The sequence below is a fragment of the Bos taurus genome, chromosome 10 (genome assembly GCF_002263795.3).
Source record: "Bos taurus isolate L1 Dominette 01449 registration number 42190680 breed Hereford chromosome 10, ARS-UCD2.0, whole genome shotgun sequence".
NCBI lineage: Eukaryota > Metazoa > Chordata > Mammalia > Artiodactyla > Bovidae > Bos > Bos taurus.
Window position 1 is genome coordinate 51,247,130 of NC_037337.1, and position 23,185 is coordinate 51,270,314.

A 23,185-nucleotide genomic window follows, 5' to 3' on the forward strand; every position below is an offset into this window, starting at 1 on the left:
AAGGAACTGCAATTTTAAAAAATTAAGAAGAACTCATCAAATTCCACATACCTGGTCATGGTAGCTGGTACTAGAAGTACTATTCGCTCCACAAGGTGGTTGTACTTGTGGAGGTCTTTCCACAGGACAAGTAGGATCACTAAAGGAAGGAGAAACTGGGACAGCTGGGTGGGGAGTATGATGATGGTGGTGATGATGCTGAAAATGGTGGCCATGCTGCTGAAAGCAACTTGTGTGTGGATGTCCTAATGCATGGTGATTCTGCGATGACCCTCCACAGGGCGAGTGCTGGGGACAGCAGGAAGGTAACCTAGGCATTGCAGGAGGGCCAGGTTCTGTTACAGCATTAGATGCAGTTCTCCTCGAGTCATCTTGAAATGAAAAAATGCACAGATCAATTAAATGATCAAGTATCGCTGTGTAAAAAATACGTGTGTGTGCTTAGCTGCTCAGTCATGTCTGACTCTTCACAACCCCATGGACTGTAGTCCACCAGGCTTCTCTGTCCATGGGATTCTCCAGGCAAGAATACTGAATGGAGTAAGATAGCCATTCCCTTCTCCAGGGAATCTTCCCGACCCATGGACCAATCCGGGTCTCCTACATTGCAGGCAGATTCTTTACCATCTGAGCAACCATGCGTATAAATAGGTGAATAATAAGTGATTAGTGAATTCAAGTATCTGTAAACAATAATGTGATATATTCACATTCTTAACATGTATATCCTGTAATTTTAGGCAGTGGTCTTCACTGGGATTTTCTTCCAAGCTTCAAGAGGCTTATATTTACCATGACGTTTAAATATGGCAATAAATCACCTTTTGCTAGGTCATGATAAATTATTAGTTTTTAAAAATAAATTATTAGTTTTAAATTGTATTTTAAAAACTCCAAAGTATCATGGGAGTCCTTCCATTATATACAACAAATACTCTTAATACTATAAATCATTCCTATATAATGAAGACTACTATGTCATACTTCTTAAAATCTTAACTTCTGAAAGATATAACCATCCAACTCAGAGCATATCTGGCTAAGTCTTACTAACTTCCAATGTCTTTTCCCTTTCTCTGGTCTCTAACCTCAGACCCAGTAGAACAAAAGAAATGATAAGATTCTACCTGGTTGAAAATTATAAGTCTCTTGTAATAACTTTGTGACTCAAAGTTGAATAGTGGGATAAAAGCATGGCGTCAGACAGGCTTAAATTCTAATCCTGAGCCTGTCTAATTTGAGTAATGTGACTTTAAGAAAGTTATTTAATCTCTTTCTCACCTATTAAATATAGCAGTAACTATCTTGCATGGTTGTTCTTAGAAAAGATAATAATCTTCTAGGTACGAAACATCTGAGTCCTAATTATGCTCTGTGGCATGCCCAGAGTTACTTTGAAGGTACATTCTTCCAGGCCAGAAGAAAAGCAAATGTGTCCCCAGAAGGTTTATCCCAGTGTTTCAAACTCCTCTAAGAAACAGCACCCTTTCCTCAAACTACATATGTGCAAATTAAAAAAAGATAAAAATGGAGATACATTTTTTACTTAAAAAATAAAAATTAGAGGAATAGAAAACCCAAAGCTTTGTCCTTCCTTTCCCCCACATGACTCATGAGGCATCTCCTCAGAATTCTTAGGATTCTAGAGTACACCTGTGTTCCAGCCATATTTCTAGAATAATCAATACCAGGGATACCTTACTCCTATTTGGCTCACAATAAAAAGCTATTCTCTTCTGGGTCAGTGTACCAATTAGGGATCTTCTAGTTATTTACAAACAATACAAAAAATCCAACCAAAACTGGCTAAAACAATGAAGGGAATTTACAGACTCACATAAATTAATCTGGGTGGCTCTGACTGATGAGTGTGATTGCAGTACACCTCCCTGTAATTCTCCAGTGTCTGCCCTCCTATACATGTCCTATTCTGCTGTTGCTGAGTCTCTTCCAGACAAACCTAAACTCTTAGGCATACTGTTAGGCAGTATCTCTATTCTAGATCTCTGAATATTGTTTTACTTCCCCCTCAAGTTCCTATTCTGACCTATTTGGGCTAATTTCCTGAGCCCTTTTGTATGGGTTCTTAATCTGAGAACCAGAATTCAGGAGTCTGTAAACTCGGATAGAAAAGAATTACACTAATCTCTAGTAGCCTCCTGGAATTAATACTACCTTGTTATCATAAATTGAGAGGTTAAATATCACAAGTAGTTTGTAACAAAAACAAAAAAGATAAAAAAAGTCAACAAGTTGTTCACTTTTAAAACATAAGTGATAGCAGATTCAAAGTCAGTTCAATAACTACATCCCTTTCATTCATTTGCATTTCAAATTTCTTGAGTAACCTGGATAGAATCACAACTGGCATACTAGGAACTGACTATGATCAACAGCTATCTTAGTTATGCTGAATCTAAAGTAGCTATTTTCTATAGGCTGTAATATTTATAGCAATATCATCATTAAAGGATCTTCACTTCCTACAACATTTCTGGGGTTATATCTCAGTCCGCATGTCAAAATGTTACACAAGTAAATGTCATTTATTATGTGTTACTTCAGAAAAGAAAATCAAAAACCTTTAGGACACTAAATCCATTCAGTGGATGGACTAAATGACCTTCATAGTTCCTTCCAACTGTGACACATTAATTTTACAAATCCAGAAACTCTAAGACTAAGGAGATGAGTCTGTAACCAGAGCAAGAGATCTAGGGACTGCATGACCAAAGTGATAGATACAACATTTATCTGTTTAAAAATGACTTGCCCTCTTGGTCTTCGATTATTCCAAAAACAAAGGTCAGAGTGAGAGAAGAGGAAGCACAATAACTATAATATCCTTAAGGCTGAATATATATTTAAGGGGTTAAATGATTAACAGTATGCCCCTCAAAAGAGGACTGACCTTATAGCTCTACTTCTTAGGGTACAGTTTTGATTTCCAATTAAATTAATATCTGTTTTCCTACAGTCCAGAAGCTCTTTGTTGCTCAAACAAGGTAGAAATCCAAAGCAAAGACAACTGAATCTCCCGTTGTTCAAGAGTTAATAACCAAAGAAAATTGCCAGACCAGAGTAAAATACAAAGATATCTAATTAAGTAAATAAACCCTGCCCTTTTTTAAAATTAAAATTAGCTTACTGAGTGTCCATTAAAAACAGATCATCACAAATCTACATCAGAGAAATTAACTCCACATCACAGTGACATCAGGCTGCTTAAAGTACTTTTACTGTAATTCAAGGAAGAATACGGAGATGTACTCATGTATTTATTCATTTATTTGGCAAGTCTTACATATAATAATAACATGGCTAAGGGTCTATAAAGATACTGGAAAATACAACAGTAAAAAGGAAAGTCTTGACCATTAAAATAATTTAGGGATATTGTCTGCTTTTGTTGTTTTATCTCTAGCAACTAGAAACAAGCTACAACCTAGGCAGATCAACAAGCACCTGCTAAATTTAAGCTAACCTCGCAAGGGAAAAGAGGCATGCCTGTATGGGAGCAGCTTAGTGCTAAAAAAGGGAAGACTTGATCTTTGGTCCTCAAGGAGCTCATCATCAAGCACAGAGAAAATTTAAAAAGAAATCAACCAGTACTGTAACAGAAGCAATGGGTTCTAGTACAGTATAGAGCAGCACTCTCCCCCAAGGAGTATCCAGCAACAACTGGGGATACTTTTGGCTCTCACAACTGGAGGGGAGGGGGCACTAATGGTAATTCAGTGGGTAGAAGCCAAGAATGATGCTAAATATCCTACAATGCACAGGAGAGCCTGCCCGCCCCTATAGGAACTGTCCAGCCCAAAGACAAGAGTACCAAGGTTGAGATATCCTGGCATAACGAAGAATACAGGATTCAAGCTAGACTTTGTAGGTCTGAATTCTGGCTCTACTGTCATATAACCTTAGATAAGTTACTTCACCTGCAAAATGAGAATAATCATACAATCTGTCTCATGGGTTATTATGAAAGTCAGAGCTACTATAAATAATTAACCAATATTATGAGTTCAACAGGTGTTAGCTATTACTATCCGTTACAATTGTTAGCTCTTTTTATGTTGTGTTCCCAGTGTATAGAACAGGGCCTGATACATAGAATGCAATCAATAGTTTGCTGAATAAATGAATACACAAGATACGTACGCATACGCTAGGAACACACTGAGAAATCATACAGATGATAAGCTGAGTGTGGGCATGCTGAATTTGAGGTGACTGCAGAATGGCCCAGAGGAGAGGAAGCTGGATATGAAAGTTTAAAACAAGGAGAGCACTCTGGAAGCACAAAATGGTGAGTCATTGACTACTGGTAGCAGGTGAAAACACCTAAAATTATGAGATGGATCAGTGAAAAAAGGGATGAGAATAGAGTTCTGGGAGAAAAGAAGATGAGAAGAAAGTTTACTGCCAGATTTTAAACATCATGTTTGTTTTAAAAGGAGTCAAAGTTAAATGAAGGAGTTTAAGGTGAAGAAGATCCCTTAGGTGTGCATAGACTTAACACAAATGCACACGTACATGTATGAAAGGAATGAAACCAGCACAGATGCTGAACACACAGGCAAGATTAAAACAAGGCCAAGGACACAAAAAAGGATAGCATGAAAAGCACAGATAAAGAAACTGGAAGCTACCTGAAGGGAGTTGAGAGACCAGCAGTTAGGAGATATGGATAGGTATAAACATACAAAAGTTTTTAGCATGAGAACCTTCATTTATTTTTTTATCCTCCTTCCACCCCCAGAAATGAGAGTCTTAATAAAAATAAGACAATTTTGGAATAGACACTGAGGGAAAGCAAAGGGAAGGGAACTAATTGAGGTATGATACTATCACAACTTATTACCAACAGCCCAAGATCTGATTCCATAAATTCAGGAGGCACTGATCTGCATGGTTCTATGATTTTTATCAGCCCCATTTAGAAACCTGAATAAGAGATAAGCTAGATGGCTCAAGTGATTCAACGCTGGACATATGCAAGAAGGTGCAAAGTAAAGACAGGATGTGAAGAAAATAGGTGAATGATATTCTATAGTCCTGGAAGGAAATGAAACCAGCAGAACTGAATGCCCCTAATACAGTCTATCTGTATGTGCTTTTATCAGATTTATAGAGAGGAACAACTTTGCCTTGAACAAGATTCTCCTCGTCTAGAGAAATGTAACATGATTAAGTCTATCAGAAGGGCTGTCATAAAAAGAATAAATATCATGGAGAGGGTCCACTCATGCAATGATGTTACTACTTAATAGATTAAATATGAATCCTAACTAAACAAAGGTGTTAAAAAATAAGTACATAAATAAAAGCTTTGAGATAAAGTTTTCTTTAAATAAAGTTGGGACTGTTTCAAAGTTGTCTTGAAATAAAGTTGGGACTGTTTCACATAACATCTAGATAAACACAAGGTACAGAATGCAACCAGAAAAGAGTGTGCAGTCAATAAATGAAATAAAAGCCCATTTCACTTCTGCCTACATTTTCTTTTTCAAAAAATGCAGTATTTAAAAGATATCCCAGGAAATTGTGTTTCCTCAAGGCTCACCTTTAGTTTCCAGGGAAGGGAGATCTAAACCAGACACAAACAGTTTTCTAATCTGCTCAACGTTAAGTTATAAGGATATAAGAATTAAACATATTATTAAAAGCAAAAAAAAATTGATATAAAATATACAGTGGTTTCATTATTAATGGTCATCACTATTATTACTGGTGATAGAGGCAATCTACAACCTATAGGGTCTATGATGTCTCTGCTAGTAAACAGCAAGTTCCTATCTCTGTGCCATCATTCAGGAGAGAAAAAAGGCTATTTTAAGATCTAGTCAAACAGCTGATAGGAAAGAACCAGAGATTGCACTGCTAACTGAATCTTAAGAAATAATCTACAAGCTAAACCTGTAAAATTCTCCTTTAAAAAATTTTTATTGATATATACTTGATTTACAATGTTGTGTCAGTTTCAGGTATTAAGTGACTCAGTAATTTACATATATATATATATATATATATACTTTTCTGGGGGGTAGGGTGGGTGGGCTTCCCTGGTGGCTCAGATGCCTGGAGAATTCCATGGACAGAGGAAGCCTGGTGGTGGGCTATGGTCATGAGGTCACAAAGAGTCAGACATGACTGAGCGACTAACACTTTCACACATCACTTTCACACGTACTCTTTTTTTACATTCTCTTCCCTTACAAATTATTACAAGATATTGAGTATAGTTCCCCTGAGCTATACAGTAGGTCCTTGTTGGTTATCTGTTTTATATATCAAAGTGTGTATTTTAATCCCAAGCTCCTAGGGATGAAGGAGGAAACATGTTTGTTGCAAGAAGGAAATTGTTCTAAGACTAGTGAGAAGACCATCAGCTCAAACTGCACGCAATCAGCACCATTATATTCCCTTAACTCCCCAGGGGGCCCTTCTTGGATTTATTTTTCCCTTTTTTTAAAACTATAAAAATCTTAAAACATAAGAGTAAATCTTTGCAACCTTGGGTTAAGCAATAGCTTCTTAGACATGACACCAAAAGAATAAACAATAGAATTGGGGAAATGGACATCGTCAAGCTTCTTAAAACTCCCACTCCTACTTTCAATTCTTTTGGATACGTATTTAGGAGTTGACTTTTGGGTCTTACGGTAACTCCATGGTTAACTTTTTAAGGAACCATCAGAGTGTCTTCTATCATTTTACACTTCTACCAGATGTTAATAAAGGTTCTAATTTCTCAATATCCTTATTAACACTGGTCATCTTCTGATTTCCTGTTTCTTTTGTTTTGTTTAATTATAGGCATCCTGGTAGGAGTAAAGCGGAATTTCATTCTGGTTTTGATTTGCATTTCCCTAATAACTAATGTCTTCATGTGCTTCTTGGTCATTTATATAAATGATCTTCTTCTTTGGAAAAATGGCTACGTACATTCTTTGCCCATTTAAAAACTGGGCTGTTTTTCTTTTTACTGTTAAGCTGTGCAAATTCTTTATATATTCTGGATACCAGACCCTTAGCAAATACATGATTTTCAAATATTTTCTCCCATTCTGTAGGCTATCTTTTCACTTTCTTATAAATACCCTTAATGTACAATAATTTTAAATTTTGATCAAGTCCTATTCATTTTTTTCTTTTGTTGATTGTATTTTTGGTGTCAGCCATTCAATTCTCCCCCATCTCTTTCAGTTGAGCTATAATACTCTGGTAACATAGCACACAGAAACTCAAATATGAAGTCATAATCTAATTCTAAGAGACCACTTTGTTAACATATGATGGTTATTCTAAGAATATACTCTTGCTAACACAGCTAAAATCTTAATAACAACAATTCTTTTTCTAACAAAGAGTCTCTCCTCGCCCCTTTTTATTTTTTGCACATACCTCCTGTAGAAGTACCAGTCATACTATTGCTTGTGAGAGTAGTTGAAGTCTCTGACACTGTGGAGGGTTGGCTACTAGTGACAGCTGCAGCAGTATCAGAGGCCTGCTCAGAGGTAGATGGATTTGAATTGTTAATGGAAGCGCTTGTGGTTTGTGATTCCATTCTCGCAGAAGTGGTTGGTACTACAGTAGGTTCTACAAAATACAAAATATTTAGCATTTCAAAACAAATTAGGCAATGGGTTATATTTTAATAAAAGCTAATATTTTTATAGCTATTAAACTTAAAATGTGAACCCTCTGATAAGTACAATATATAGTTTAAAAAGAAAAGCTTTCGTAAAGTTAAATCAACATTAAAATGAAATGTTACTGTATTTTTAAACATACATGTGCATATTCCAATAATTCAAAGGACTAACATAGTTTTCTTGGGTAAGGACCATGTAAGTTTTCTGATCACAGAGAGGTAAAATAAAAGTCCCTCTGCTATGTTCACACACATTGTCCCAGGCTGTTAGAACAGCACACAAATTGTACTCTCTCTGGTACCTATGGATTTTAGAGTTCAACGGTTTGGATAGAAATTCTGATTTCACCACTGACAGATTGATCCAGGAGAAATTACTCAACTACTCTCCATTTCCTCATCTATAGAACTAGTAAAGTACAAAATTTTCTTCATAGAACTATTGTTAGGATGAACAGAGATCACACATATGAAGTACCTATAGATGATGCTTTACAAATCGAAGTCATTTAATAAACATTAGCTGGGATTTTTAATATGTTTTAATTTTTCACATGTCGTATTGTATGTTTTCCCCCAATTTTTTTGCAAATATTTTTATCCGTGCTTTCTAATAAAAATTAAAGTTTCTGTAGTAGAAATTAAAAGAAATTTCAGGTAGACCTTATGAATGAGCTCTATTTTAGACTCTAATTGTTACATGACTTTAATAATTAATAATGGGAATAAATCTGTCCAAACCATAGTCACAATAATTAGACTTGCAAAGAAGATGTTTAAAAGTGATACAGAATAGAATGAGAAAACAACCATTCTCTACAATGCAGTACAGGAGACTGATTACTGAAACACAAATAGTGCCTGTTAGTCTATATGGAACCCTATACTTCAGATGCTTAAAGAAATATATTTGCCTAAACATAAAAGGGAGAGGAAGGAACTTCTGTTTATTTGCCAGTAGTTGACCTCAGTTTCTCAGTCAGAGGTATTAACTTTTTTGGTTGAATAATTCTGGACTGGAGGTGGGAGTGGCTTAGAGGTGGGCTGTCCTTTGCATTATAAGATGTTTGGCAGCACCCCTGGCCTCCACCCATTAGATGTTAGTAGCATGGATGGAGGAGCCTGGAAGGCTGCAGTCCATGGGGTCGCAGAGGGTTGGACACGACTGAGCGACTTCACTTTGACTTTTCACTTTCATGCATTGGAGAAGGAAATGGCAACCCACTCCAGTGTTCTTGCCTGGAGAATCCCAGGGATGGGGGAGCCTGGTGGGCTGCCGTGTATGGGGTCACAGAGAGTCAAACATGACTGAAGCGACTTAGCAGCAGCAGCAGCAGCAGCACTCTCCCTCCACTCTGAGAATCAAAAGTGTGTAGATACTGCCAAATGTCTCCAGGCACACAAAACGGTCACTAGGTAGGAACCACTGTTCTAACTAAACTTATGTTTTAGATTTACTTTTAGTAAGATGGAAGCTTTCCACTGAGAGAAGGGAGTCCGTCTACTAATCACTGGAATACTTTTAACATAAAAGTATTCTGTTTGAACTAAATTCAAGTGGATTAAAAAGTTACTTAGATGGCAGGTGTCACATGGGAAAACACAAAAAGTTTCCAAAAGAGTCAACAATATTTAATTGGATAATCTTTAATAAATCCCTATATATTAACCGCTTCTTACAGATGATTTATGGTACTTCCAAAATAAAAACCAAAACATTGTTAACTGAAATGTACATTGAGAATAAATTCTCTCTTCATAAACATCTTAACTCCAAAGTACTGGTACTCTGAAAGTTATGATCATCCAAACTGCCAACAGCCAATATTAGAGTTGATTTCACAAGGCCCTTAACTCTTCCAACCTAGCAAATGTATTCTTTATCTAATTTATAGCTAACTGCCAAAACTAATGGGCTTCCCTTGTGGCTCAGATGGTAAAGAATCCAATCCATATATGGCTTACCAAATATTAAGGACATTATGATTGAGGGCTTCTTTTTTAACTTATTTGAGTATGGTTGCTTTACAATGTTGTATTAGCTCCTACTGTACAGCAAAATGAATCAGCCATACATATACATGTATCTCCTCCCTTCTGGACTTCCTTTCCATTAAGGTTACCACAGTTCATTAAGCAGAGTTCCCGACCATTTCCTTCTAAGATGTAACTATCAGTATCTAAAGATAATTCTCAATTTGAGGGAAAATTCACAAATGTATTCATATATTCATACTTGCTTACCACATTTCCTAACCTCTGCTTTCCAACTCTAGCATTGTTTCCTCAGTTACTTGGGTGTAGCTGTATGTAAGCCAGAGAAGTGAAGTGTAAGTCTTAGTCGCTCAGTCATGTCCAACTCTTTGCAACCCATGGTCTGTCCATGGAATTCTCTAGGCAAGAACACTGGAGTGGGTTGCCATTCCCTTCTCCAGGGGATCTTCCTGACCCAGGGATTGAATAGGGTCTCCTGCACTGCAGGAAGGTATTTTACCATCTGAGCTACAGAAGCCCTGTAAGCCAAAACGAAACACTAGAGCTAAGCAGCACATAAAGTAACCACATTATTACACTGAAAGATAACATAACTTATAAAAGCAAATTCAACATCTCAAATAACTAGTATTAATCATTTAAACTCAGTTACACTGCTTTTCTGTTCTGTATTTTAAAACTGTTGTTTCTATTTTTCATAGTAAAGTATGACAGCAATATTATAAATGAAAGTAACACATAAGTCTGAGGATAGATCAAACCACCACTTGTAAAAATAATTTTTTCTAAGAAAACAACTACCAAGCAGTGAAACAATAACCAGAAAAAACTTAGACACAACTTACAAACTGGGGTTATATTATCAACTGAAAATAACATTAGGATAATCTGCCAACTTCTCTGTAATTTAATAATATATTATTGACATATTATTATTATTACCAATAATAAGTAGCAATAAAGAGTTTCTAACATATTAAGATATTTCATTTTACTAAATTGTCTTCATAATTCCACACTGCTAGCACTCCAACTTACCATCTTCATCAACAGTAAGGTCCACAACTTCTGCTGCATTCTGCCTCAAGGGCTGTATAACAGTAGACATTCTATTGCGGTTCCGTGGCTCCTGTGGTCGACTTGTATGAGAACTTGAACCTTGGCTCCAGTGAGATCTATTGTGTCCAAGGGTTGACCGAGACCTAAATAACAAAATTTTTAGTCACCTAAGAAATCATAAGCCTTTCTTACAAAATAAGTTGTGAAATTCTTCATGCAAGAATTCTCCAGAGAGATAATCACAATAGAATTTAGAATTATGACTAGCATAATGCTGAGCACTCAATAAACATCTGAATTAAATATTTAATAAATGTTCACCAACCAACTGACCTAAGAAAACGAAAAATATGTTAGGCCTATCATTGGTGTAAAATATAGGATTCTGTTTCAAGAATGCTACTCTCTTTTCAAGGTAGAGTAGTCACCTGGGTTATAATCAATCATTTACATTTTAAGACCTAAAATTATTCATCATAGATATAGTAACAAAAATATCAACACCCTAAACATTTAATAACATTCACATGATCTTCAGCTTTGGGAGTCCAGAACCAAGTTGTTTCTGGGACTGTCCTAAAAGAGATTTGAAGTACGAGAGATTTCTTGCTATCAGGAGAAGTAAGGATAGCCGTAGCTAGTTTACTGCAGCTAACTATACTTTGGCAGCTATACATAACATCATTGTTTGAGCCACTTATGCTTTAAAGGCATATAACTACAAACCCTCAACACCAAATGCCTTTTATCATCTGTTAATTATGTATATTGTACTAAATTACTTACAGGCATATATTTTATTATTAAAAAATTGTAAAGGATTCACTGTAATGATCTGGATTAAAGGTACAGAGAGACAGTATATAGAATATGCAGCTCTCAGGATCCAAGGAGAAAAAAATAAATGTTTTGGGAAGATGGGGTTTACTACAAAGTTGGTTTCTCCTCCTGCCCAAAATGAATGTAAAACTGCCTATATGCTTATATGTATGTATGTCAGCATGTACGGAAAAAAGTGAGCCAGATCTTCTAACATGTAGTTGTACGCGTATGAGATTGGTCACTCAAAGTTCATACAGAGAATTTCAGAGAAGAACTCCAAAGTTCAAACTGAGCTGAAAATGGCCTTAGCAATCATGGAGCCTAGAAGTTTAGAAAGAACTTCAAATTGTAAATTTAAATTTTCAAGTAATAGAGGAGTATAGAGGTTAAATCCTGAGACACAGATTAAAAAAAAAAAGAAAAAAAGACAGTGTATTCCAGCAAGAATTGTACATATTAAGGCATGAGGATAAACAAATGTTTCAAGATGAAATAGTTTTAGATAAGGAGAATGATCACCATTTAAAATTCTTGAGAAATCAAGAGTCTTTGATGAAACTGAGCAGCCTATTATTTCTGAGAAACTGTTAATAGCTGAAGAAACTTCCAGGTCTTTGCAGTACTTTGGTGAAAACTTCACAGGATATACTAACTCCAAATATAATGTTGAGTGAAGTACCAGCAAAAAGCCTGATGTATAAGGAACAGTTCCAGAGGCCTTAGTGGCAATTATCAAATCCTGACACAAGGAGATCTGAAACATGGATACATTCTCTCTTACAGAGGAAGGGCAAGGAGCCAGTTGAAGTGACAAAGTTAATGTTCTAGGTAACCATAAGGAAAATAAATATGAGTAATGAGCATATATGTCTTTTTCAAGAGCACTGTCTCCACTATGTAAATGCATTTGCTTGAATATTTAAACATCTGCATGATAAGAAAGCTCTCCAATTCCACGAAAAAACAGGTTCTTAGTTTCAACAATAATTATAGCTCATAGAAACCAAGTTAATATTGTATCAAGCACTATGGGCAGTCACAGGTATCTATATGGCACATACCACGGAGTATCAATTTTCCTCCAAGTATGGGAAAATCATTTAAATTTAAACAAGTGTATGTTATAGAGTACTCTCTTCCACGCCATTAGAGCAGTACTCCAATGAAAAAGTGTTAAGTAAAGAAGCACGTTCTAGACTGTTACATGAACATTTTTTTTTCAATCAATAACATTAAAATACAATAAGCAAATGCATTTCTAAATTCATTCCAACACAAAAATTAAGGTTCATCCATAGATTAGTTTTGTGCATGACATGAAAGAGAGGAGCAGTTCACTGCTTCCTTTACCAGTATCTGTAACCATCTAAAGCCCAAAATGAATACAATATTAGGGTCTCTCTCTCTCTTTTTTGGTCAAAGTGATTCTCAAAAGGACAATGACATTTCAATTATTTATCAAAACAAACAAGGATATCCCATTCATTTTTTACTACAGAGCTTATAACAAATTACTGAGTGAAGGACAAAAAAATTTTAAAAGAGGTTTGATACAAAGTTGTCCTAATATAAAAGCATAAACATCACTGGTATTAATGAGAAACCAGGAGTTTGTGAACTCTGAATCATAAAACAAACTCAATTTTATAAAACACCAAGTAAAATCAATATTTATCCAGAGCAATGACTCAACTCTCACTGTATACTTGGGGTGCTTAAAAAATACTGATTCCTAAGATTCTGGTTCAACTGGTCTGGGCCATGATCCAGCAACAATATGTATTTTATAATCTTCCCAGATGAATCTAATTCAGCCTAGTTTAACAACCACATACTCAAACTAGGTTGTTTTTTTTTTTAATTAAAACAATGAAAATATCTGCAGCACAAATGTGTCTAAATATTTATACTTAAAACTTCAAATATACAACTAGGAATTAAAATCTTACCGATAGCTTTCCCCAACTGTTACTATCTCCACTTCACTGTCAGTTGAGGTAACATTAATTTCTTCATTGGCAGTGATCTGGGGAGTGGAGGAAGCTTCTATCACCACAACATCTTCATCAATATTTCCTAGAAAGAAGAAAATACATTTGAAGGGTATATGAGATAAACAAAGTCCTACTGTACAGCACAGAGAACTATATTCAGTATTCTGTGATAAACCATAATGGAGAAGAATATAAAAAAAAAGAATGTATATACATGTGTAATGTTATCAACTTGCCAAACAGAAGAAATGAACACAACATTGTAAGTCAACTATACTTCAATTTTAAAAATTAAGGGCATATGCCTGTCAGCTAACTTATAGACAAAAAATTTTGACATTTTTTACTTGTGTGAAATTAGTCACAAAAGTGAAAATTTTATCTGCCAAATCAAAGTTTTTAAAACCGGAGTTCACCACACATAGTGAAAAGTTACTTACTCTTTTTTTAAACTTTTGTTTATTATTTACCCTTGGTTGTGCCGGGTCTTCACTGACACGTGCAGGCTTCTCTAGGTGCAGCAAGCAGGGACTACCCTCTAGTTGCAGTGCGCAGGCTTCTCATCGTGGTGGCTCTTCTTGTTGCAGAGCACAGGACTCTAGGACACGCAGGCTTCCGGAACTGTGGCATGTGGGCTCTAGAGTGCCCGCTCAGCACTTGCAGAGCACAGGCTTATTTGCCCTGAGGCATGTGGGATCTTCCCAGACCAGGGATCGAACCGTTGCACTGGCAGGTGGATTTTTAACCAATGGGTCACTAGGGAATTCCCTTTCTTAATCGGTACGTATTCATTTTTAATTCTTCTCATGATTTTTGTTTATGCTTTACAAACTTTCAGTAGTTTCCATATGAATTTGCATAATCATATAAGGACATTAACACTGTAATATTTGGAAGTAGTCATTTAAGATCTTATGTAAGATATTCACATTCTGTAAGATATTAACCCTTTAACATATAAAATGAAGACACTACACTCTCTGCACACTTTCTTCAGGGTTGTTTTTATTTGTGTGATATGGTATTTTTTAAGAAACACAGTGACTTTTTAGTTTTATGCTACAGAACCTTTTTCTGTACACAATCTTTTCTAAAGTATTCTAAGTTTGGAAAGTGCTTCCTTATCTAGAAGACATTATACTGGGTTCGGTGTGTTTCCTTAGTATTTACTTCACCTAGAACTAATTTTTACTTACGGCATTAGATAAGATTATTACTAGAAGTTGGCCCTGCTAAATGAAACAATGTAGTCCCGCACACACACACACACAAAAACACTGTATGATTTCACTTATGGGTGACTGTTTAAAGTAGTCAAATTCACAGATAAAGGGGAATGGTGGTTACCAGGACTGAGGGGGAAAGAAGGAAAAGGGAGCTGTTAATTGGGTATGGAGTTTCAGATTGCAAGAAGAAAAAGTTCCAGAGATCCATTTCACAACCACGTGAATATTCTTAAAACTACTGAACTGCACCCTTTAAACTGGTTCAGATGGTTAAACAAACAAAAAAAAAGGATAAAAGTTACCCTCCATTTCTACTCTTGCTGTATTTTCCACAAATCTAGGGCTAAACTATCTTTTTAAAAATAGTCTTATCTCTTCATTACTATCACCTGTCTAAAGGTCAGCCAACAATTTCTAAGACATGTTTGAGATAAGAATTTTCCAATAATAAGAATATTGAGAGCTTAAAATTTCATCCACTTTAAGTGTACATTTCACTGACTTTAGTACATTCGTGAAGCATAACCACACCGCAGTCCAGTTTTTAAATATTTCCAATACCCTAAAAAGATCCCACAAGCCCTATTTCAGTCAATCACCATCCCTCTATCTGCATCCCTACACCCCTACAACATGGAGAAGGAAATGGCAACCCACTCCACTATTCTTGCCTGGGAAATCCCATGGACAGAGGAGCCTGGTGGGCTACAGTCCATGGGGTAGCAAGAGTTGGACACGACTTAGTGACTGAACCACCCCTGTCATTATGGATTGAATTGTATTTTCAAAAGCTCAATATAAATAGAGTGATACATTATAAATACTTTCATATCTGGCTTATTTCACTGCTGCTACTGCTGCTAAGTCGCTTCAGTCGTGTCCGACTCTGTGCAACCCCAAAGACGGCAGCCCACCAGGTTCCCCCGTCCCTGGGCTTATTTCACTAAGCATACTTATTTTGTGATTTATTTATCTTTCTGGCATATCAACAGTTCATTCATTTTTACTGCTGAGTAAGTTTCCTATCATATGAATATATCACAGTTTATCCATTCTTCTGTTATTGATGGACACCTAAATTTTTCTCACTTTTGGCTATTATAAATAAATGCATGTACTTCATTGTATACATGTGATTACATTTTTCTTGCGTAAATTCTTAGGAATGCAATTTCTACATACTATCATACATTTGTGTTTAGCATTTTAATGAAGTGCCAAATTGTTTTCCTAAGTGACTGTTCAATTTCACATTCTTGCCGGGAAAATGAGGGCTCTATATCTTTGCCATGAATTATTATTGTCCCTTTTTTTATAGTAACTGTTCTAGTGCATATATAGTAGTATTTTATTGTAGTTTAATTTTCATTACTGTAATAACTAATGATGTTGAGCATTTTTTCAAATGCTTATTAGCCACTGTGCCAAAATATCAATTCAGATCTTTCATTCATGTTTAACTTGGACTTTGGTGTTGAATTATAAAAGTTCTTTATATACTCATTTCCTTAATGGTGTCTTACGAAGCACAGAAGTCTTTCATTATAAGATGGTACCAAAGAATTTAACTGAAAGAGAAACTCCCCCGGTCAGTAGGTGCCCAATATGCTACTGGAGATCAGTGGAGAAACAACTCCAGAAAAAATGAAGGGACAGAGCCAAAGCAAAAAGAATACCCAGCTGTGGATGTGACTGGTGATAGAAGCAAGGTCCAATGCTGTAAAGAGCAATACTCCATAGGAACCTGGAATGTCAGGTCCATGAATCAAGGCAAATTGGAAGTGGTCAAACAGGAGATGGCAAGAGTGAATGTCAACATTCTAGGATTCAGCGAACTGAAATGGACTGGAATGGGTGAATTTAACTCAGATGATCATTATATCTACTACTGCGGGCAGGAATCCCTCAGAAGAAATGGAGTAGCCATCATGGTCAACAAAAGAGTCCGAAATGCAGTACTTGGATGCAATCTCAAAAATGACAGAATGATCTCTGTTCGTTTCCAAGGCAAACCATTCAATATCACAGTAATCCAAGTCTATGCCCCAACCAGTACTGCTGAAGAAGCTGAAGTTGAACAGTTCTATGAAGACCTACAAGAGCTTTTAGAACTAACACTCAAAAAAGATGTCCTTTTCACTATAGGGGACTGGAATGCAAAAGTAGGAAGTCAAGAAACACCTGGAGTAACAGGCAAATTTGGCCTTGGAATACGCAATGAAGCAGGGCAAAGACTAATAGAGTTTTGCCAAGAAAATGAACTCGTCATAACAAACACTCTCTTCCAACAACACAAGAGAAGACTCTATACATGGACATCACCAGATGGTCAACACCGAAATCAGACTGATTATATTCTTTGCAGGCAAAGATGGAGAAACTCTATACAGTCAGCAAAAACAAGACCAGGAGCTGACTGTGGCTCAGATCATGAACTCCTTATTGCCAAATTCAGACTGAAATTGAAGAAAGTAGGGAAAACCACTAGACCATTCAGGTATGACCTAAATCAAATCCCTTATGATTATACAGTGGAAGTGAGAAATAGATTTAAAGGCCTAGATCTGATAGATAGAGTGCCTGATGAGCTATGGAATGAGGTTCGTGACACTGTACAGGAGATAGGGATCAAGACCATCCCCATGGAAAAGAAATGCAAAAAAGCAAAATGGCTGTCTGGGGAGCCCTTACAAATAGCTGTGAAAAGAAGAGAAGCGAAAAGCCAAGGAGAAAAGAAAAGATATAAACATCTGAATGCAGAGTTCCAAAGAAGAACAAGAAGAGATAAGAGCCTTCTTCAGCGATCATGCAAAGAAATAGAGGAAAACAACAGAATGGGAAAGACCACAGATCTCTTCAAGAAAATCAGAGATACGAAAGGAACATTTCATGCAAAGATGGGTTCGATAAAGGACAGAAATGGTATGGACCTAACAGAAGCAGAAGATATTAAGAAGAGATGGCAAGAATACACAGAAGAACTGTACAAAAAAGATCTTCACGACCCAGATAATCACGATGGTATGATCACTCACCTAGAGCCAGACATCCTAGAATGTGAAGTCAAGTGGGCCTTAGAAAGCATCACTACGAACAAAGCTAGTGGGGGTGATAGAATTCCAGTTGAGCTATTCCAAATCCTGAAAGATGATGCTGTGAAAGTGCTGTACTCAATATGCCAGCCAATTTGGAAAACTCAGCAGTGGCCACAGGACTGGAAAAGGTCAGTTTTCATTCCAATCCCGAAAAAAGCAATGCCAAAGAATGCTCAAACTACCGCACAATTGCACTCATCTCACACGCTAGGAAAGTAATGCTCAAAATTCTCCAAGCCAGGCTTCAGCAATATGTGAACCTTGAACTTCCTGATGTTCAAGCTGGTTTTAGAAAAGAGAGAGGAACCAGAGATCAAATTGCCAACATCCGCTAGATCATGGAAAAAGCAAGAGAGTTCCAGAAAAACATCTATTTCTGCTTTATTGAATATGCCAAAGCCTTTGACTGTGTGGATCACAATCAACTGTGGAAAATTCTGAAAGAGATGGGAATCCCAGACCACCTGATCTGCCTCTTGAGAAATTTGTATGCAGGTCAGGAAGCAACAGTTAGAACTGGACATGGAACAACAGACTGGTTCCAAATAGGAAAAGGAGTACATCAAGGCTCCTTTTTTATATATGTTGTTATACTTGTTAACAACAAGTATATTGTCACCCTGCTTATTTAACTTATATGCAGAGTACATCATGAGAAACGCTGGACTGGAAGAAACACAAGCTGGAATCAAGATTGCCGGGAGAAATATCAATAACCTCAGATATGCAGATGACACCACCCTTATGGCAGAAAGTGAAGAGGAACTCCAAAGCCTCTTGATGAAAGTGAAAGTGGAGAGTGAAAAAGTTGGCTTAAAGCTCAACATTCAGAAAACTAAGATCATGGCATCCGTCCCATCACTTCATGGGAAATAGATGGGGAAACAGTAGAAACAGTGTCAGACTTTATTTTTCTGGGCTCCAAAATCACTACAGATGGTGACTGCAGCCATGAAATTAAAAGACGCTTACTCCTTGGAAGGAAAGTTATGACCAACCTAGATAGCATGTTCAAAAGCAGAGACATTACTTTGCCAACAAAGGTTCGTCTAGTCAAGGCTATGGTTTTTCCTGTGGTCATGTATGGATGTGAGAGTTGGACTGTGAAGAAGGCTGAGCGCGGAAGAATTGATGCTTTTGAACTGTGGTGTTGGAGAAGACTCTTGAGAGTCCATCAGACTGCAAGGAGACCCAACCAGTCCATTCTGAAGGAGATCAGCCCTGGGATTTCTTTGGAAGGAATGATGCTAAAGCTGAAACTCCAGTACTTGGGCCACCTCATGCGAACAGTTGACTCATTGGAAAAGACTCTGATGCCGGGAGGGATTGGGGGCAAGAGGAGAAGGGGACGACAGAGGATGAGATGGCTGGATGGCATCACTGACTCGATGGACGTGAGTCTCAGTGAACTCCGGGAGTTGGTGATGGACAGGGAGGCCTGGCGTGCTGCAATTCATGGGGTTGCGAAGAGTCGGACACGACTGAGTGACTGATCTGATCTGATCTGAATGGAGAGATAGACATAGAGAACAGACTTACAGACATGGGGAGAAGGGAGGAGAGGGTAGGATGTATGGAAAGAGTAACACGGAAACTTATATTACCACATGCACAACAGACAGCCACAGAAACTTGCTGTGTGTCTCAGGAAACTCAAACAGGGGTTCGGTATCAACCTAGAGGTGGGATGGGGATGGAGATGGGAGCGAGGTTCAAGAGGGAGGGGATATATGTATACCTATAGCTAATTTATGTTGAGGTTTTACAGAAAACAAAATTCTGTAAAGCAATTATCCTTCAATTAAAAAATAAACAAAATTAAAAAGAAGAGAAGTCTTTCATTTTGATGAAACACCAAGTCAGCAATTTCTTTAATGGATCACATTTTTGGTGACTGTTTAAACAAACCTCTGCATAACCAAAGGTGACTGAGTATTTGTATGTTGCTTTAGCAATTGTGTAATTTAGCTCTTAACATGTATGTCTGCGATCCATTTTGTTAATCTCTGTATCTAACATGATATAAAAGGTCTAAATTCACCTTCTGAGCATGTAGATCTATAACTGTCCCAACACCATATGATGAAAAGACTAAAATTATTCTATTTTGATACCTAGTACATTCAGGTTTTCTTAATTATTTTTCAGGATTATAAATCAAGGGGAGAGAAAAATTCCTGAGATTTGGAGTGGAGCAGTGGCACCCCACTCCAGTACTGTTGCCTGGAAAATCCCATGGATGGAGGAGCCTGGAAGGCTGCAGTCCATGGGGTCACTGAGGGTCGGACACGACTGAGCGACTTCACTTTGACTTTTCACTTTCATGCATTGGAGAAGGAAATGGCAAACCACTCCAGTGTTCTTGCCTGGAGAATCCCAGGGACGGGGGAGCCTGGTGGGCTGCTGTCTGTGGGGTTGCACAGAGTTGGACACGACTGAAGCGACTTAGCAGCAGCAGCAGTGGCATTAGACATCACTTTAAAAGCCCTGATATCTCTAAAACATACATACTTCCATCCAAGATCCTATCTTGACATCTACCAATATCATATTTATAAACCCCTAAAAAAACGGAGAATATGGTTTGATTATAAATGTAATTGTATAAAGTTACGTAAGTTTACAAAGTTACAAAGTTTCTTCAGAGAAGCCAAATGTACTCCTATTGAGATTATTCTTAGACAGTTTATTCCCTTTGCTGCTTTTGCACACGTTACCTTTTTCTCATTGTATTTTCTACTAGTATGTTGGTATTCCATTGATAGTTATATTCAATTTTATCCTGTTTTGACAGAATGCTTGCTTACCACATGATAACAAATGGCTCAATTTTTTTCTCAGTGTGGAATTTACACAGTCTACATTCCTTTACCTGAGGCACCATTCCTAGACATCCTGGAATTTCATCTGTAATATAGCTCTATCATCAAATATCCGTACTACTTCAAAAGCTGGCCAGTATTTGGAGGAGGTTACAAGTCCATGATTAGATATATAACATATTCTCTGATACTGATACTCCAAAGAGGATAACAAAGCAGGCACTAGTAAATCAGAGGCAATGAAAGACGTTATGATTGGAGAAATAGTTATTTTAAAAATATTCCATAACATTTTATTTTGGAATACATATAAATTGTTCTATCCACTAAATAGAAAAAAAATAAGATTTAAAAACTATGAGATGTGCAAAATTTTAAAGTAGTTTCTAAGTTCTAAAGTCTACACTCATAGACATGTTCAAGTCAAATGGTTTTTTTTGTTTGTTTCTGGTTTGCTTGTTTTGTTTGTTTTACATTTGGGAAACCAGGAGATGCCTTCTCTTTTTTTTTTTAATTGTTTAAATTTATTTATTTAGCTGCACCAGGTCTTAAATGAGGCATGCAGGATCCTTTATTTGCAGCATGTGGGATGTCGTTCCCTGACAGGGATCAAATCCAGGCCCCCTGCATTGCAAGGGCAGAGTCTTATAGCCACTGGACCACCAGGGAAGTACCTAAATGTATTTTTAACATCATAAATATCTTATACACAGAGAACAACAAAATGGCAGCACTTAAGTATCTACTTAATATTCTCAATTCAATTTCCAAATTACTTTTCTAATTCTTCATAATCTCATACATGATAAAGAGTAAGATAAAAGCTCCCAGCAATCATATATTTAGAACTAAAAGTATAATATATAAAAATAAAACACCATGGATTAAAAAAAAAAAAACCAACTCCCTTATTTTAACCTATCAAGTAGACATTACCATTTTACATGGAGAAAAGCTACATCTGCATATCAACTTTATTGGTGATCTCCCTCTATGGTATGTATATATGAAATTTCTTTACAAGCCTGTAAAGAAATCACCTAACGTTGTTGTTCAATCACCAAGTTGTGTCCCACTCTTTGCAACCCCATGGACTGCAGCCTGACAGGTAATATTAAACACCTTTCAGGTAGTTAAGCAAAGTCAAACATCAGTTCCAATGATAAATGATACAAAGCTAGCTTTGCTAGTGTATTAAAATTTAATTTGTATCATTTTTTATGAATATAGAGGCTGTATAACTAAAAGTTATATAAGTAACTTATTTAGGCACTGTTTGGTTAAATGTAATTTTTCCAAAAAGAACCTTTATAAGCATTACTTGAATACACTACACAAAAATCATGCAACTAAATAACTATCACAATTAGGCAAGATATGGGTATCTTTAGAATGACTATTATTTAAAACAAAATTTAAAGGAAATATCCCTGAAGTTATGAAGTTAACCCTAATAAAGCTTTAAAACAATCAACAGGTCACTTCTTATCAGACCAATTTCATTTTTGTTGTCTTTTACACGTAGAAATATTAAATGACAAGAAACTTTAGTGTAACTAAAAGTGATGGGACTGCAGGTGATTTAGCTATTTAAGATTACTTATTTTATTTGTACTTCATGAGAAAAATAAAATGTAACAACCTGGATAGTGTAACAATGGTAACAAAAACAACGGTTGCTCTAGCAGACTTCTTCGGGAATCCCTCCATATAACTTGTTATTTTCGTTTCCCTGTGTCTTAAGTCTGGTATGATGCCAATAACAAGAGCTTCCAATTTGTGAGCGCATACTCTGTCCCATGTTTAATATTCTACGTGTCTAGCTCCATAAGAAACTAAAACCTAAAAAGTTTAAATGACTTGTCGAACAAACATAAGCAACACTTGGAATTAACACCTAATTCCAAATCTGAACTCAGACTCTTTACATAAAATATATCATAATGCAATGCATGTTCAACAAGCTGATGCTAGTTACTATCAAAGAATCTTCCTGTTACAGTTGCCATTGCTACTGCTCCTGTCTTTTGTAGTCACAAAGTTACTTAAGTTTTAATAGCTTTGACTCTTCTTCTGAGGGATGCTTTTGTTGGGTATCTTTTCAAAAGAAGTGAAAACATATACATACACAAAGAATCTGTACCCAAATGTTCACAAACAGTATTATTTACAATAGTCAAATACTAGAAACAATTAAATGTCCACCACCTGACAAATGGTAAACAAAATGTGGCTTATCAATACAATGGCATACTATAAAGGAACTAAGTAATAAAATGAATAGAATTAAATAAAAACAAAATGAAATTAATTACTGATATCTGCTACAACACAGATGAACCACAAAAACACTAAGGGAAGTGAAAGAAGCCAGATACAAAAGATCACATATAGTATTATGAAATGTCCTGAAAAAGTAAGTCTATAGAGAGAGCAGCAGATTAGAGGTTGTATGAGAAGTAAGTGTAGGACAGAGACTAACTGTAAACAGGCAGGTGGGATCTTTTGAGATTAA

At 36.5% G+C, this 23,185-nt stretch overlaps 1 protein-coding gene across 12 annotated transcripts in view; it reads right to left on the reverse strand.

The window, feature by feature from the left end:
• RNF111 (ring finger protein 111) overlaps positions 1-23,185 on the reverse strand; it is a 93,952-nt gene that overhangs the window by 22,085 nt on the left and 48,682 nt on the right. For all 12 annotated transcript variants that reach the window (XM_005211717.5, XM_024997763.2, XM_010809278.4 and 9 more), the window contains 4 exon segments: positions 13,483-13,609; positions 10,691-10,854; positions 7,408-7,602; positions 52-371 (listed from right to left, as the gene is read on the reverse strand). In XM_005211717.5, coding sequence (XP_005211774.1) covers positions 52-371; positions 7,408-7,602; positions 10,691-10,854; positions 13,483-13,609 — 806 coding nt within the window.